This window comes from Crocuta crocuta, unplaced genomic scaffold, assembly GCF_008692635.1.
Source record: "Crocuta crocuta isolate KB4526 unplaced genomic scaffold, BGI_CrCroc_1.0 scaffold1180, whole genome shotgun sequence".
In the NCBI taxonomy this organism is placed as follows: Eukaryota; Metazoa; Chordata; class Mammalia; order Carnivora; family Hyaenidae; genus Crocuta; species Crocuta crocuta.
This window is the reverse complement of record NW_027530020.1, coordinates 67,845-86,542: the sequence shown is the minus strand read 5'-3', so window position 1 is coordinate 86,542 and position 18,698 is coordinate 67,845. Positions and strand designations below refer to the sequence as shown.

At 39.2% G+C, this 18,698-nt stretch overlaps 1 protein-coding gene and 1 pseudogene across 1 annotated transcript in view; one reads left to right on the top strand and one right to left on the bottom strand.

Moving 5' to 3' along the window:
* The first annotated feature begins 289 nt into the window (after window positions 1-289).
* Window positions 290-2,286, top strand: LOC144232028 (small ribosomal subunit protein uS10 pseudogene; annotated as a pseudogene).
* Window positions 2,287-6,638: 4,352 nt separating this feature from the next.
* The window catches only part of STYK1 (serine/threonine/tyrosine kinase 1), a 37,988-nt gene continuing 25,928 nt past the window's right edge, over window positions 6,639-18,698 (bottom strand). The window contains exons 6-10 of the mRNA XM_077764715.1: window positions 16,481-16,564; window positions 13,801-14,009; window positions 11,941-11,981; window positions 11,238-11,334; window positions 6,639-8,288 (exon numbers count right to left, since the gene is read on the bottom strand). Of these exons, the coding sequence (XP_077620841.1) occupies window positions 8,084-8,288; window positions 11,238-11,334; window positions 11,941-11,981; window positions 13,801-14,009; window positions 16,481-16,564 (636 nt within the window). The 3' untranslated portion in view covers window positions 6,639-8,083. The remainder of the gene's footprint in view (window positions 8,289-11,237; window positions 11,335-11,940; window positions 11,982-13,800; window positions 14,010-16,480; window positions 16,565-18,698) is intronic.

Here is an 18,698-nt window from a genome sequence, read left to right as displayed (position 1 = left end):
AGACTCGGAGTCGCTGGGGCGAGGGGAACGTCGTCTACCAGGCTGGGAGGGATTTTTTTTTCTTCAAAATGAAGTAGATTGTGTTGCGCAAGCAAAGCGCAGAAGTGCGAAAATGTGATAGTCCTTTTTCTTTTTTTTATGGGCTTAAAATTAAGGTTTGCTTAAAGTCGCTCTCCACTTTGCGGGTCTCTCATCCTCGCGGTACCCGGCCCTCACGAGGGGCGTGTGGCACTCGTTCCCCCGTCGGAATGAGGAAAGGCCACGCCAGACTCGGAATCGGAGACCTGGAATGCTACCCTTTCCTCCAGTTAGAGTCCTTGCCCGAGCTTTCCCCTTTGCACAAGCATTGCTAGTGGTCCAGCAGCCGGAAACCGGTAACAGGGATGGAAGTAGGAAGAATCCACGAGACAGAGGTCTGAAGTTTGAAAGGCGTATTGAAACTAAAGATCCCTGAAGTCACGGTGTAAAAGAGTTCCTTTTAGTAGTGAAACGCGTATCATTCAGTAAAGGTTAATCTTCAGTAGCCTGTGGAGTTTTGGCAATCTGACTTAAGAGAAAATGGTTTATCCCACGTTTCTTACCAGAAAGAGCTACATTGGGGGTGGGGGGTGAAAGACTGCTCCAATGCAGAATGGGTTTTGAAGAAGGTGGAAAGACAAGATGGACTTTTACACAGTCTACTTTTCGAATATTATTGGTCACCCTGTGTTAACCAACAGAGTAATACTATTGGATGACCTTTAACCTTCAGAGTATTTAAAATAAACAGTGGCACTCAGAAGACCTGGGATTCACTCCATCACTTACCTCTACTAACCTTGGTTACTTACACTGTCCACACCTGTTTGTTCACCAACTGAATCAATATCCTACAGTCAGCTTTGCTAGACTCAGGAATTGTTGAGAAGATCAAATGAGATAATACTTTAATGATAAGCTTTAAAATGTATAAAAACGGGAGTGCCTGGGTGGCTCAGTCGGTTAAGTATCCAACTGGCTCAGGTCATCATCTTACAGTTCGTGAGTTCGAGCCCCGCATCTGGCTCTTTGCTGACCGCTCAGAGCCTGCAGCCTGCTTCGGATTCTGTGTCTCCCTCTCTGTTACTCACCTGCTTATGCGCTCTCTCTCTCTCTCTCAAAAATAAACAATTAAAAATTTTTTAATTTATAAAAACTATAAATAATTTATAGGAATTTTAACAGGCATTTCTTACGGCCAGAAATGGACAGACACTGATGCCAGAAATAGATGGACACTGGTAACAATGATAGAGCCCTTCACATGTTTAGTCTAGAAAAGCAAGCAAATATGTAGTCAAACATTAACACAAGGAAGCAAATAGTACAAGAATATTTTTAGCCCTTTTGAGGAGGGCGCAGTTGCATCAACAAGGGAGCTTTGGACTTCCTGGCTCAGGTTCCTGACTCACCACTGTCAGCTCTCTCCAAGGAACAGTCGTGAGAAAGCCACACCACAGCCGTGGCTTTAAAAGACACTGGAAAGACACTCCTGGAACCAGAGGTGGCAATTCATCGAACTAGAAGTACTCTAACCAGCTGCGACTTAAAATCTTTGGGGAAAGTATATGCTGACTTGATCAGAGACACAAAGGGAAAGAATCTCAAAGTGAAAGGATCAGTTCAGATGCCTGGTAGGTGCACTGCAAGAAAAACTCCTTAAGGTGAAGGTTCTAAGACTTGGGATCGTTTTCAGATGAGGATCCACAAGTGACTCATTGATTTGCACGGTCCTTTTGAGGTTGTTAAACAGATTACTTGCAAGAGTATTGAGCCAAGCGTTAAGGTGCATTGCAGATGCTTAACTCAGTCTTTTTAATAACTTAATTATCAGTTGTTAAAAAAAAAGAAAAGAAAGCAAATTTTTAAATGCTGGTAGTACACCAAAAGAAGCAAATCACTTTGTTCGGGAATGGGGGAAATTGAAGAAAGGGAAGTACCAAGGAAGGCTTGTGACGATGTATGATTTGAATTAGACCTTGCTGAGGAAGTTCAGTATATGGTCAAAGGGAGGGAAAACATTCAGGGCAGAAAACAGCCTGAACAAAAAAGGCACAATGGTGTGAAAGTGTATGATTCAAGAAGTTCATGCAAGTAGAATGACAGAATGACTAGAAAGGCAGACTGGGCCAGATTATATTGAGTCTGTAATGCTTACATAACTGTCAATATAGAAATCTATGTTAACCCTTGTATGAATGTTAATAGAGAAAAATTATTCAGTTCCTAGTATTTGCTGCCATTATGGAAAATGTACAAGAGACGTGAAGCACTGTCCTGTAACACTAAGGCGACTACCTGTTTCGGTTTGCCCAGGACTAGGGTTTCCTGGGATGCAGAACTTTTTGGTTTTAAAGCCTGCAAAGACACAGGCAATCCGGCATCACTTGGTTACTGTACCTACCACAAGAATAACTCACAGAAATCTGACCACAATATTCCATAGTATCTCTGAAAATACAGGCAGTAATCCATTTGAGTTGTTTTGTTTGTTTGTTGTTTGTTTGCTCTGCAGGGGGCCTCCTCAATATCTTTCTATTCCCTAGGACATATCATTAAATTTTTGGCACACCTGCCAGTGTTCATCTTCCTGCTTAGGTAAAAAAACTACAGGTACGAGAACTATGACTATATCGATAGTGCTCGTGGAATGCGGTAGTAAGATCTTTATCTGTAAGCCAATTACTGCTTTTATCCCCTAAAAAGACTTCTGCACTAAAGACTAACACTTTCTAACCCTATCGGTTTTTAAGGTGAAATGTGGAAATATATTTACATAATTCTTTACATATGAAAAAAAATAATCTCTCATATCGTTATCTCTTATATCATGATAAGGATTGCAAAGTGGTCTTCTTGGATGGTATACAACAGAGATGTGAAAATGTTCGGAGTGGCTTGTGTGCACTTGAAATGTTACCAGTGAGACTAGGAACTGATTTTCTTCTTTTTAAATATTTCATTTGTAGGAGTTTAAAATAATACTGAAATAGCCACATGTGTCTATTGGCTACCATGTTGGACAGTGAAGTTATATAAGAATGATTTCATACACTTTTATTGGGCTGGAAATATTTTCCAAACATTGAGAAATCTTGATCTCAGAGGCTGGAGGCTTCAAATGAGAGCATTCTTACTAGTATCACCACAGTTCATTTATGAACATAAATGTTTGGCTGCTTAAATGAAGCCAAATAAAGAATTATTTCTGTCTTTGTTAATGTAACTTATCTGTGGTTAGCTTTAAAATACCCTTCTGGGGCACATGTACCCCAATGTTCATAGCAGCACTGTCAACAATAGCCAAATCATGGAAAGAGCCTAAATAGCCATCAACTGACGAATGGATCAGGAAGATGTGGTGTATCTATACAATGGAATCCTACATGGCAATGAGAAAGAATGAAATCCGGCCATTTGTAGCAATGTGGATGGAACTTGAGGGTGTTATGCTGAGTGAAATAAGGCAGGCAGAAAAAGACAGATACCATATGTTTTCACTTCTAGGTGGATCTGGAGAAACTTAATGGAGGACCATGGGGGAAGAGAAGGGGAAAAATAGTTGGGGAGAGGGAGGCAAACCATGAGAGACTCTTGAATGCTGAGAACAAACTGAGGGCTGATGGGGGTGGGAGAGAGGGGAAGGGTAGTGATGGGCATGGGGGAGGGCACTTGTGGGGATGAGCACTGGGTGTTATATGGAAACCAACACGACAATAAACTATGAAAGAAAAAATATACCCTTCAGAAGTAATTAAGAAATACACATTTTATTTCCAACTCCAGATGAAAATAAGCCATAATGATTTAGTCAAATATACAATATTTATTGAAAAAAATGAATTTTAAGTTCACTGCTTTCAGTTTCATGCATTTTTAAGTTTATTGTTTTCAGCTTCATGGTAATGAATCAAGTCAGAGGGCTATGGTCAGAGATGGTTATTTTTTAAGTGTTAATTTCGTCTTTTTAAATGTTCTAATTTTCCCTGCATCTAAAATTTTCTTCCTTTGATATCTCAAGTTTGCATTGTCCTCACACTTCTTTTGCCTTTTGCCTCACTATTTAAAATTATCAAGTTATTCCTACTTATAATTTTCAGAAATATGTTCTGAGTTTCCTGAGATAAACACTAGAGAGGACAGGTAGTTTCCCCTTTCCTTTCCTTTCTTTTTCTTTTCTCTTCTCTTCTTTTTTCTTTTCTTTTCTTTTCTTTTCTTTATCAGTAGCTTTTGAATAGTTTGCTTCTGTATTTACAGAACAAAACCTCCAGGGCTATTTCCTTCCATTAAATGGATCAGAGTAATAAATCAAGAATATTTTATAATCTTAAACAATAGTCTAAGGTAATTTAACATATTTTTAATGTCAAAATGAGATCGCCTATTCCAACCTTTAGTCCATCCACACACCTTTCTCTCCCCTCTTCTATGATAGCCTTTTCTGTGGAATTTTTACCATAATGTAGCTTTAATCACTCAGTGGTGTTGCTTTTTTAGTAAGAGACACACCTTCCTGCACAAATACCAAAATTTTCACACCATTGTTTCACAGATATGTTCATATGTGGTGAGCACTATTGCTAGATTATTATGACCTGATATATTTAATTCAATTATTCAAATTAATAATTTTTCTAGTGTATGAGAAGAGTATATGCTTCTAACACAAAACACAACCACTAACTCTTATTTCCAAAACAAGTAAAAACAGTCTCTAAATTAAATATAATGGGCTATACTTAAAAACTCCCAGTTTTCCATTGTATTTGCTACTTGTTTAAATGAGTTATGGTAAAGCAAAAATTTAATAAAATCATAGCAAAGTTAAGATTAAGAGGATTCTATCCATTAGTTTACTTTTTCTTTAAAAATGATGAAGAAATTATTCCATTTTTATAACAAAATACCTAAATCTACCATGAAAAACATTAGTGTTCTGCCCTTGCATGATCTGAAATTACTGGTTCAGACTATTCTAAGTTAAACTACATTTTCAACGTTCTATTAGACACTGTATTCAGGTAGATGTTTGCTTAGTTCCTGGCTATGTTAGAGGCTTTTTTAAACAATAAAGCATAAATTGGAAAAACAAGATCAGGGAGGGGGAGGGAATCAAAACAATAAAACAAAGCCTAGCCCAGATTCAACATAATTGAATGGTACATTTTAATATTCTCTTTTCCATTCATTAGCTCCGAAATACCAGGCATATCTGACCAGTCAAAATACCAGAAATATAATCCTCCATTTGGGAAAATTCTGGCCAAGTGAGGGAAAGACCCAGTTTTCTTAGAATAAACAATTACCGTATCCAGTGTTCCAAACCTATATCCAGAGAAACAAAATTATGGATCAAAATTTTAAATAACAATCATCTGCTAATATCCCTCCTACCAGAACATATTTTAACGTGCAGTATGAAAGAGCAGCACCCCCATTCATCATGCACCCTTTCCTTCTAACCTCACTGTGACCCCATCCACTTGCCTATTGCAGTTCCTCAAACAAATCATGCTTTTTCCCCCTTGCCCCAGAGTTTTCACACGTATAGCTCTCTCCTGGATGGCTCCTCTCCTCACTTTTTGTCTGGGTTTAAATACCATTTCTTCAGGTCCTCATTTTACATCCCTTTCTACTATCCTATACCTTTTCCTCATGCACTTCAGCACAATCTATAACTATACCCACACAAATGTGTGCACGGTCTCCTTCCAGACTGTAATAAAAAGCCCTCTGTTTTTTCCAACATCTAGAACAATGCCTGGCACAGCTGGCCCTAACCCTCACCTTTTAAAAAATATTTGAGTAAATACATCATTATGTTGTGAATTTGACTTAAATAAACAGCCAAGAAACAATGAGATTCTATGGGACTTTATCATTTTGTGCCAAGCCACTCTACCTACCTTCTCACTATTGCAACCTAACACCCATTTAAATCCTGAGAAGTGGTTGTGGTATTCGTACAGATGCAAGAATCATTATTCAGTTGAATGACTCATCATGACTCCATCCGGATTCCAACTTCTACAAAATTTTCAACTGCCAGTCATCTTTCCTATGGCAGCCTTAGATGTCCCTCCCAGAGCACCGAGAATAGTCTTTAAAATCACAGATCACATGTTCAAACAAATTGTCATCATCATGATATTTTCAGTATTTCATCATCCAGAAGCTCACACAAAAATGATGACCTCATTATTTTAGTCATGTGGGACTTGTACCATACCATCCTTTTAAAAAATGTTATTTAACATTTATTTATTTTTTTGAAAGACAGAGAGAGACAGAGTGTGAGAGGGGGCGGGGGAGAGAGAGGGAGACTCAGAATCCAAAGCAGGCCCCAGGCTCTGAGCTGTCAGCATGGAGCCTAATGTGGGGCTTGAACCCACAAACCGTGAGATCATGACCTGCGCCAAAGTCAGACACTTAACCGACTGAGCCACCCGAGCGCCCCTGTACCATACCACCTTTAAGCATGTCCTGCCTTGTAGTATGACTGGCAGCCTGAAGTCCTCTTTTTTGGCTACAGCAGATTTTAAATGAAAAAGATATGGGTAGGAAGGGAAAAAATAAGGAAGCTACCATTTAGTGAGCACATATATATTGTCCAAATATATATATATATATATATATTCTCATTCAGTCCTCACAACAACCCTGTGAGGTAGGTATTATCCCCATTTACACATGAGGAATCAGTGTTCCGGCAATGAAGATTATCTCTTGAATTTTTCTGCTAATATTAATTTCCATTTATTTACTTTTATGCTCCCTATTGTAGAGATTTAGGCAGCTGTATACTAGAAAATCCTATTTTTACTCAATAAATATTAATTTAATGAAGTTTCACAGTACATCAATGAATGATTGAAAATCAGAAACTACCATCCTTCTGTCTCAGATGACATCCTTTTCTAACCCTTTTAAAAGTCCTTTTGGACATTTCCTACTATTAAATACTTAGTACAGGTGACCCTTGAACAACACAGGGATTAAGTGCGCCGACACTTGCACAGTCAAAAATCTGTCTATAACTTTGGATTCCGAAACTTAACTAGTAATAGCCAGCAGTTGACCAGAAGCCTTACCAAAAACATAAACAGTTGATTAACACATATTTTGTATGTTCTATGTATTATATACCATATTCTTACAATAAATAAGCTAGAAAAAAGGAAATGTTAAAATGATAAGGAAGAGAAAATACATTTACAGTGTTGCACTGCATTTATCAAGAAAAAAGGTCTAGGTGTGAGTGGACCCACCCAGTTCAAACCCGTCCTGTTCAAGGGTCAACTGCATGTTCATCGCCAGCCCAGTGGACTCTCTAGGCTCAGTCTCCCTAGTCTTATGGGGACCAGGAAGCTTGTCTGATGAACAATAGATGTTGAAATTTCTTAATCATGAAAGGACCCCTCCAGTTTCAAGCTCAAAGCGGTTCCAGCAAGTTCACTTGCCTCATAATTAGATAAAAGGAGCCCATTTTTCTCCTATCTATACCCAAAGGGAAGCTCGGACGTTTTCCTTCATGGGCCTCCTCCAGTCCTGCATGAATGGACCAGGATTGAAGAACTTTATCTCCTTCCTGCACCACCTCTTTGAAGGATGACCTTGGTCCATATCTATGCTCTTTAATTTTTTCTCATCAACTTCTCTGTCAGCTTTCTGTTCCCTCAGTTGCTTGCAACTTCTCTGGACCCTATAATAAGTTAGGAAAAAGCATGCTTCAGGAGGAAACCAGCCTGTGGTGGGAGGGCCAGCCTATGTGTGCAATTCCAGACAAACACTGTAGATTTCTAAAACGTTCTTTGCAATGATACTATCCACCACGTCTACCCTGGGCCTTCCGGGCTGAGACAGCAGAGATGAAACTGTACTTCTCAGTCTCCGTGGCAGGTGGTGCGTAGAGCGTCATCTAGCATCACTTCAGGCATCTAGGGACATGTGCAGGGGAAGGTCCTGTTTCTGCCTTTATGTCCCACTAGAAAGCTATTCTCTGTTCTTGGAGGAGTTCATCCCAATCGGATACGATCACCCATAAATGTTTCCTGCCCAAGGATCTTCAAAGGATGCTGTAGCTGTAGGAGAGGTTCTCCATGCTGATACCTGCCACGGCTGCATACAACTCAGGCACCACCAACTCAGGTACTTGCAACACAGCTTTGTCGTCTGCAGTTCGAGCGGCAGTTTCTAGGCGTTCGTGTAGCTCTTTGAGTGAGGGGCGGCTCTCCTCACTCCAGCGCCAGCAGGACTTCATAAGGTTATACCTGAAAGGGGAGCAAGAGAAACCGACTTCCTTGACAAGGCAAATATTTGAGGAGCACATCTCTTCTAATGAACCTTAACAACACCAACAACAACGCAATTCTCTTTCATCTACTTCTCATTGTCCTCTCCGATTCTTCCCAGAGAATAATATTCCTTCTTATCCTCCTCGTCCTAAATCTCTTAATATCATCTTCTCATCAGGGCCCTTTTTATAATAGGAATAACTGGGGGCACCTGAGTGGCTCAGTTGGTTAGGCGTCTGGTTCTTGGTTTCTGCTCAGGTCATGATCTTGCGGTTCGTGGGTTCGAGCCCTGCATCGGGCTCCATGCCAACAGTGCGGAGCCTGCTTGGGATTCTGCTTCTCTCCCCCTCTGTCTCTGCCCCTCCCCTGCTTGTTCTCTCTGTCTCTCAAAATAAATAAATAAACTTCAAAAAAATTTATAATAGGAGTGACTGAGGATTTCTCCAACTGGAATCCGTCTGACACAGCGGTTGTTTTCATTCTATTGCCAAAACATCTCACAAGTTAAGAGTTCTCATCTTTAGATGTTACTAACTTGTAGCATTCCAGACCATTTCTATAAGGTGTTTCCCAATAAAAGCCACACACTACAGCCAGGAAAATAAGAAATATAAGAAGAAGAATAAAATAAAAAGAAGAATATCATTCATATTATTTTGAATAATCTAGTTAATTAGCTATTTCCTTTTATTAATCCAGGCCATTTCCCTCCTTCGTTATTTAGCTTCTCCAGGAAATTGCCTTCAACTAGACAAAAGTACTTATCACCTTTAAGCTGTCTTTTCTTCAATCCAGTTTACAAAGACTTAATAATATCTGTTATCAAACACTTTTTTCATGTCTCATCCCTCTCAAGAACGTACAGTAGTTTGCATGTAAAGCCGACATCCTCCCTGCTAGCTTCTCTACCTCAGAGACCTTGCCTAACTAAACCCTCTCCTTCAGCCAAGGCAGTGTTTTGCAATGCCTTAGATGTGGTTTTTTTTTTTTAATGTTTATTTATTTTTGAGAGACAGATACAACATGAGTGGGGGAGGGGTGGAGATAAAGGGCGACACAGACTCTGAAGCAGGCTCCAGGCTCTGAGCTGTCTGGGGCTCAGACTCACGGACTGTGAGATCACGACCTGAGCCGAAGTCAGACACTCAACTGACTGAGACACCTAGGCGCCCCAGATGTGGTTTTTAACACCCAACACTGTCTTTGCTCATGCCATGCCCAATTCCTTGAATACCCTCTCTATGGCCATCATTTCCCACAGTCTTGTTTTAGATCTCAGTTCTTCTGTGCAACCTTCCCTTAAAAACCTCAGCCCACACTGTGTCTCCCACATCCTTACTGCTGTGCAGTGGAAAAGATGCTAATTTAATAACACTGATAACATTTAGCAAGAACTTGTTTATTTTATAAGGCATGGCAGTGGAACATAGCATGCATTATTTTATTTCAGCCTCACAATAACACTGAGGTAGGAGGATCATTATACCTATTTCAGGAAAAGTAAACAATGTTCAGTAAAGTAGCAGAACTAGGAGTGAACATGTATCTTTTTGACTCTTGACCTGAGTCTGAACTTTCCATCATTCTTTGATATCGCCTCCCACTTTATGTTGATTTTCATGTTGCTTTAGGTATCTCCTCATCCAAATACTAAATTCTTTGAGATCAGATACTTTACTGGTTCATTGGCGCCCCCACCCCAATATAATGGACAGTGTTTTACGCAGAGAAAAAGCCTACAAGAAATAGTTTTCAATAATCATTCCAGTATACCCAGGCAGTATTATTATACTATATATATATATACATGTGTGTGCATTTATGTGTGTATAAATATATATATATAGTTATGATATTTAACACTTATAATCTGCTGGATACAGTAACTGTTTATTGGTGGGAAAGTCAGGTGGTGGAAATTTACCCTTTCAGTGCTGAAAAACTTATAAATAGCAATAATTTTATAAGCAATGTATATTAACATATTCTCCCGTGACTTCTTATAAATATTTTAACCTTTTCTTATATTCTTTAACAACTCCTTTTTGTACTTTATTGGTTATGAAATTCTGTGTGTAATTGTTAATTTTTCCACTTTCTGCCTCTGCATTGGCTCACCGGCTGTCCCTTTCAGCTGACATTATTGGATATTCCTCCCACCTTTCTAACTGCTTCCTACCCTCCTTCTTCTGTTTGGCTTCTAATTTGCTCAGAATTGGAAAAAATAGAGAGCCCATATTTTTTAAAAGTTAAATCCTAGTGAGAGCCAGTGAGTAACTCTAGAGCTATATTGGAACCGAGGCTGGCAGTCTCTGACTGATACTGACATTTAGACAAACAAAACACCACTATATTTGCATTGGATTGGGTCCACTTCTTACTTATTTTAGAAGCTTCTGAAAGAACTAAACTTTACCAACTTAGATTCCTAATATAGTTCTCAGCAGTTGCCTCAACAATTGTATGTGTGTGTGTATGCAGATACACACACATATACATACATATATATAAATATATATATGATATATGAGCAGGTGTATTTTACTGCATAGGTATTACTAAGGCTGTAAATTAGCACACAAAAGACAGACAGGGATCAACTGAGCCACTTTAAAAGGGCAAGATTGGGGCGCCTGGATGGCTCAGTCAGTTAAGCGTCTGAATACGGCTCAGGTCATGATCTCACGGCTCATGGGTTCGAGCCCTGCGTCAGGCTCTGTGCTGACAGCTAGCTCAGAGCCTGGAGCCTGTTTCAGATTCTGGATCTCCCTCTCTCTCTCTGACCCTCCCCTGCTTGCTTGCTCGCTCTCTCTCTCTCTCTCTCTCTCAGAAATAAATAAAATATTAAAAAAATTAAAAGGGCAAGATTGATGGGGATCAAAAAGGCATTGTAATGAGAGGAGAGTAGGTCCTAAAAGCACTTACATGGTATGCGTGCAACTACTTGGTTTCTTCATAATTTTCCTTCTTTGGAGATATTGTAGGATGCTGGTGGGAGGAACTTCGGGATATGGCGGTGCCCCTGTGGGTATGGAAAAAAATGAGAGCAGCAAGCGAACCTTAGGTTGTCTAGAATACCACCTATAACATGAGACTTCATCTGCCGGGGCTAACTGCCTGTAAATGGCGGAGCCAAAGGGAAAATACTAGAGACAATATAGGTGCTCCCTGGTGATCAAGTAAGGACGTAGCTTAGAGAGGCTAGGGGGCAAAAGAGGTGTTTGGGAGGAAGAACCCTGGAAATTTAGGAAAATGTTGAGTCTTTATGAAAGTAACAAGCAAAGTGAGAAATGAGACGTGCCTTCCACTCCCCAAACATGGGGAAATACTGTTTTCTCAATCAAATGGATTAATAAATCTCAGGGAAATATATTTATGTTTATACAAAACCACCCTTGAAATTATTCTTTGGGCTTTAAAATATTGCTTTGGAATTGGTAAATTGTTGAAGAAAAGAAAGCAAAGGAGGAGGAGGAGAAAGCTAAAAGGAAGGGGATTTCATGTCAGCGCAGTTCAAACCTCAGAGATTACAGGGAAACTTCTTCTCATAGAATATGCCACCCCTACTCAAATAAACATACTCCTATATTTGCATACAGGGACATACTACTTTAGGGATCCTCCTTACCTAAAGTCACCATCTCATAAAGCAGGATCCCAAAGGACCAGCTGTGAAAGAAACAAAGCCATTAACTTAATATCTGTTTCTGCCTTTCCTAAAGAGAGCTCATTTAAAGTCTCAGAGGTCTTCAGTAAGAACCCTATAAAGAGGGCAATGAAGGGGAAATTAAGGGCGTCTGATAACATAAGCAAAGTAATTAAAAAGCATTGCTTCTCAATCCCCTGCAAGTCTAATCTCTTTGTGGACTGGATTCATGTCTCCTTTCTTCTACATTTCACATTAATAGATGCTTATTATTATTTCCTAACTTGTGTGTGTGTTTATGCAAACACACAAACACATCGACCCAAACAAAAAGGAATTAGCCTTTGCATCCTTTTCATCCTTTCCATTTCTTCCTTCTGAAATTCTAGCCTTTATTCTTAGCACAAATCCCAGGGAGGCTTATCTTCTATCTACTATTTCCTCAATAGCTCTAACTGCCCAAACCTAGGAAACATATTAACAGAGCAAGCATTACACATAAAGGGGATAGATATTTGTCAGAGCAATATAATTTGAGAGATGTATATTTCACTATTCTATAACATCATCATTAAACAAGCAATATTGCCCAGTTAAACTTTTACTCCCAGACCTCTATTGAAAAGCAGATGTGAGTGAAGCAGCAAAGTCTCTTATATTAACTGATGTTCTAAATTTACTCTGCTCCTCACGACATTCAGGCCAATAAGATATTCTATATTACCTCTCTGTGCTTCTCCAAGCTGCTGAATTATATGGTTACCAAAAACCAATCATGATTCTTTACAATATTGTTTATGCCATTATATGTATCAATGTCATTATGTAATCAATTAGATATAAATGCAAAAAAATCCATTAGCTCCTGAAAACTAGGTTGGATGCTTTGAAAGTATTCTATAAAACTAAGGTGCTAAAAAGAAAGTGTTGTCCAATTGTGTGGGAGAGACAACAGTAGGAAATTGGAAAAAACAATAATAAATGTCTGCAGTCAAATTGCTTCACAATTTTTTTTCAAATTTCTCACTCAGAATCATCCCAAGCTAAAACTCAAAACTAATGTATTATGAGTGCTATTTACACAAGAAATACAATGTATAACTTCATTTAGNAAAAAAAAAAAAAAAAAAAAAAGCCTTGGCCCTCCCCTAAAAGAAGAATCAATAAATACGTATTTATATGTTTTAAGCCAAAATAAATTATTGAAGTATGTATATTTCTTTTTATTTTAATAATTAGTAGCTTAACAACTTTTGATTACGTGGACCCACCTCCTTCAGATAAAAGGGACTTTACTAGATTAAGTCCTTGGATATTGGTATGAATAATCTTCATTTTTCTTTTCTCTTTCCTAATTTTGGCTCTTCCTAATCTAATACAGAAGGAATATTTTAAAAGGCACTTAAAAGGACTGTAGCCAGATGCCAAATATAAGCCCTGTCACAAAACACACATTTCTCCTTGAGAGTCTATCTGACTTCTAAGTAGAGATTTCACATGTAGACATAATTGACAACAGACACAGTCACGGTCAGGAACTGGAGGACACCTAGGTCAAGAAGAGAAGAGGTCTGGGATGCTTGGGTGGCTCTGACTCTTGATTTCAGCTAAGGTCATGATCTCACGGTTCATGAGATCAAGCCCTGCATCGGGCTCTGTACTGACAGCAGAGAGCCTGCTTGGGATTCTCTCTCCCTCTCTGTCTGCCCTTCCCCCTATCACGCTCCATCTCTCTCTTTTTCTCTCCCCAAAGTAAAGAAATAAACGTTGAAGAAGAAGAAGAAGGGGGAGGAGGAGGAGGAGGAGGAGGGAAGAAGTCCAAAGGGCAGGAACAAATCGTACACATCTCCTCTGATGCCAGCTGGTCTCAGCAGAAGCCGCTCTGGGGCGAGCCACTTGACGGGTATGGAGTAAGTAGCCGGAATGGCCCCACGGGTATGGACTTCATAAGCCAGGCCCAAACCACAGAGCTTAGCAGTAAGGTCACACTGGATCAGGATATTCCTGGCGGCCACATCCCCATGGAACAGATGCTTATCCTGGAGAAATTCCTGTCAGCATAAGAAAGATGCATCAGCTGTCCGAGGTCATGGCTCAAGTCACAGACAAGGAGAAGCGGTCCCAGGAATCCTCAAAAAGACAAGGACCTTTTTTTAGGGCGCCTGGGGGGCTCAGTCGGTTGAGCGTCCGACTTCAGCTCAGGTCATGATCTCACGGTTTGTGGGTTCGAGCCCCGCGTCGGGCTCTGTGCTGACAGCTCGGAGCCTGGAGCCTGTCTTCGGATTCTGTGTCTCCCTCTCTCTCTGACCCTCCCCTGTTAATGCTGTTTCTATCTTTCTCTCAAAAATAAATAAAATATTAAAAAAAAAAGACAAGGACTTTTGCAACTCTGAACATGCCTCGTTGACAATGACATAGCACTTCCAAGTTATGATAACGAATTGCACAGTTTTGCACAATGTGTTTAGCATGACCACACTGAACAAATAATCCGGATAGCTTTAATAGGGTTTGGAAGGTACGATCACCCACTCTGAGTCAAGCTCTAATTCCTGCCCGATTTTACATTTCTCAAAGATAGGACCCACCTACATACTGGAAAAGGAAGCAGGTCTCAAGCTTCTGCAACGATCGCCCAAACAAGGACAATATATACACAGTGAAACTGAGTGCTGTTCTAATGAAGTTATACAGAGCTTTATATCCACTCATTTTGTCCCCAAAATAACTAAGTCAGGGGAGTCAGGGAAGTATTTTTGAGAGAAAATTGATTACATAAGGCCACACTGTTTTGAGTGGTAGTGACCAGAACCGGGTACTCTAATTCATAGGAGGTACCACAAATTCTAGTAATAATTCTCAAGCCAGGCTGCAGATAAGGATGGCCTGAGAGCTTTTGAAAAACATGCACTTTTCACACCAATGGTAATTAACCAAAATCTAGGAAGAGGAACCCGGTGATCTCTACTTTTAAGAAGTGTTACAAGGATTCTAGCACAGCTAACAAAGCGTTTAAAAACCATCGCACCTGTATGACGTTGATTTGCTGCAATCCTTTCCCCCGACATCAGGCTATTCAAGAAATAAGAAGTTGAAAAGCTCTATATGACTGAAGAGCTAGAGATTGAGGTCTATGACTGCTAAACAAGAATGACGTAAAAAAAAAACCCAAACAAACAAACAAAAAAACTGAGTGGCTCAGTCAGTTAAGCATCTGACCTTGGCTCCAGTCATGATCTCACGGTTCGAGGGTTCAAGCCCCACATCGGGCTCTGAGCTGACAGCTCAGAGCCTGGAGCCTGCTTCCGATTCTGTGTCTCCCTCGCTGTCTGCCCCTCCCCCACTCATGCTCTGTTTCTCTCTGTCTCAAAGATAAATTTAAAAACATAAAAAAAAATTTAAAAATAAGTAAAGAATGTCATGACTTTGTGGTTGTTAAAAGTAAGAAAAAAGATAGTATGATATTGCCTTGTAACTGATAATCTAGAAGCCTGGTCAACAGATCCCTGTGGGGCATTGCCACAATTGTGGCTCAGAATACAAGGCACGCTGTATCCTGACACCCAGACTTTCTCTAGGGGATGTGCCAATGAGGCCCTCCAAACACTGTAGACAATATTCACTTATACATTTATACTACTGCTCTTTCTCACCTCACTCCTTCTTTTCTAAGCTTTCTGAAATTCCATTTACATCCCTGGTACATTTCATACCTCAAGGAGGTAAAATATACCAAATATTTAAACTAGTAGCCTCACAGACCCTGATTTTCTATAGCAAATGCTAATGTTAAACACAATTATCTAAATAGCTTCATCGAAATTGTCATCTAAATTTCCTGGTTAGTTCTGACAAAGGTACATCTTTTTCCTCTTAAATCCTGTGTTGCTTCTCTTACTTCGAAGCTGGTTTAAAATGAAGGAATGGTCTCACTGTTGCCCCTTCTTATTTCTCCTCTCCCACTATTCCTTGTTCTTCCTGAAGTATATATATTTCCTATCACAGTCGATATCAAAACAAGTCTCCAACAAAACGTGTTCTGAACTAGTCTTTCTTGTTTCTCAGGTACAAAATTAAATTGCACACTTCCTTATAGCTCTGCAGCCTTTCACTCATTTGGTTTCTCTTCCCGTGTCTCCTCCCAACTTGCTTATTATTTGCCATTTTACATCTCTTAATATTAGTATGTATGAGAAAGTAAGAGTAGAAAGCATATAACTCTTGGCCCTGATTTTTGACGTTCAAGACTGAGAAACCTTTGAAAACACTTCCTGTTCCTTCTACAAACCCCAAGTTGACTACTTTCTGCCCAGAATTACCCATCTTATAGCATATTATCTAAATAATTTCATAAAGAAAGAAGTGAAAACAATTTATCAGTGCTTAAGTTTCTGCTCCCTACTTCTATTTGATTTTCTTTATAATATGTACCCCGTCTGGAAATATAAATATTAGAAATATGATGTCAAATACCAGGCTAACAGGAAAAATCTATGCCACTTGTCATTTTGCCCAGCCTTACCAAAGCCTGGAGGACCTGCCTTCCGATGTGATATACTTGTTTTTCTGTGAGATCATAGAGAAGGCCATCCATGGTCATCACATCCTAAAAGGACAGAGATAAAGGCATTATAGCAAAGTTACATGAACAGATTTGAAAAAATAAAATAGGGGCAGAGATATTCTTTTCCTTTAAAGTTTTTATTTAAAGTCTAGTCAGTTAGCATATAGGGAAATATTGGTTTCAGGTACAGAATTCAGTGATCCATCACCCACATATAACACCCAGTGCTCATTATAACAAGTGCCCTTCTTAAAACTCATCACCCATCGAGCCCATTGTCTCCCCTCCAGCAACCCTCAGTTTGTTCTCTATAGTTAAGAAGCTCTTATGGTTTGCTTCCCTCTCTTATCCCCCTCTTCCCCTATGTTCATCTGTTTTGTTTCTTAAATTCCACATGTGAGTAAAATCATACGGTACGTGTGTTTCTCTGACTGACTTATTTCACTGAGCATAATATGCTCTAGCTCCATCTATATCATTGCAAATGGCAAGATTTCATTCCTTTTGATGGCTGAGTGATATTTCTTTGTATGCACCACATCTTTTTTATCCATTCATCAGTCAATGGACATTTGGGCTCTCTCCATCATTTGGCTATTGTTAACAATGCTACTGTAAACATCGGGGTGCATGTGCCCCTTTGAATCAGTGTTTTTGTATCTTTTGGGTAAATGCTTAGTCATGCAATTGCTGGATTGTAGGGTAGTTTTATTTTTAGCTTTTTGAGGAACCTCCACACTGTTTTCCAGAGCGGCTGCATCAGTTTGCATTCTCACCAACAGTGCAAGAGAGTTCCCCTTTCTCCACATCCTTACCAACACCTGTTGTTTCCTGTGCTGTTAACTTCAGTCATTCTGACAGGTATGAGGTGGTATCTCATGGGCTTCACGTATTTTCCTGAGGATAAGTGGCATTGAGCATCTTTTCGTGTGTCTGTTAGCCATTTGCATGTCTTTGGAAAAATGTCTGGTCATGTTTTTTGTCCACTTCTTAACTATATTATTTACTTTGTGGGTGTTGAATTTAATAAGCAGAGATATTCTTAAATGCAGGTATCAAGGCTAAAGAAAAGGCATAAAAACATAGGGACTAAGACTCGAAGAGAGGCTAATATGAGAGATTCTTAGATATGCAGAGAAGTACAATGATTTACTGGCCTGGAAAAACAAAGCAGAATGTAGATGAATCACAGAATGAAGGAAGAACAAAATAGCAGGGAAGAAAGACTATCCCCTGGATAAAGAAACAATTTTTCTGGGATAGTGTGTGTGTGTGTGTGTGTCTGTGTGTGTGTGTGTGTGTGTCTGAGAGAGAGAGAGAGAGAGAGAGAGAATTAAGCACATTAATTCGACACATCATCATCGAATGCCTAATATGCACCATGTTTCATCTTAGGAACTCAGAACACAAAAGTAAGCAAAATAAATATGTCTGCTGCCTTCCAGATCATACAATGTGACAAACACGTGTGAATCATAACCAAATAATCATGCATAAATATATGCACCGTGAAAGACATGGAAAATAGCACATGATGGTGACCAAAAAAGATCTGAAGGATGAGTGGACAGTGACTATGCAAAAAAGGGGAGGGAGGAGTTTGGTGTAATGAGAAAAGCATGTGCCAATGCTCTAAAATAGAGATGCATAATCATTTTGAAAATAGAAAGAAGCTAGTGAGGTTAGAGCAGTGAACAAGTTACAGATGTAAAACCTGTTAAAAAGATTTAAATGCCTAAAGACTTGTACATTACCCTGTTTGTACCCCGTTTGGATGGAAACAATGTCCCTTTATCATGCACATTTAGTAGTAAAATAATTAGTCTATTAAGGAGGCTTGGTTAATATTGAACTTGTCCATTGGTAAGTGAGGAACTAACTAGAAAAACGCAGCACTTCAGAAAGATGAATGTATAGAGAAGTAGGAAAATTGTAAAGAAAAGGACTTGCATTTTAGTCTGGAAATTTCTGAACATGTAAAAAAATTTTAATATGAATTTAAAGTACAAAAACTTTCAAGCTAAATTATCCTCATTCACCGTGGCATACTAGAGCAATATTACAGAATAGAAGACCCACTTAAGGCTAACAGCAATAAAATTATAAGCAGTACTAACAGTTTTCACATGCATAATTTCTGTTAATTTTATTAATAATTTATTATTATTCCCATTTT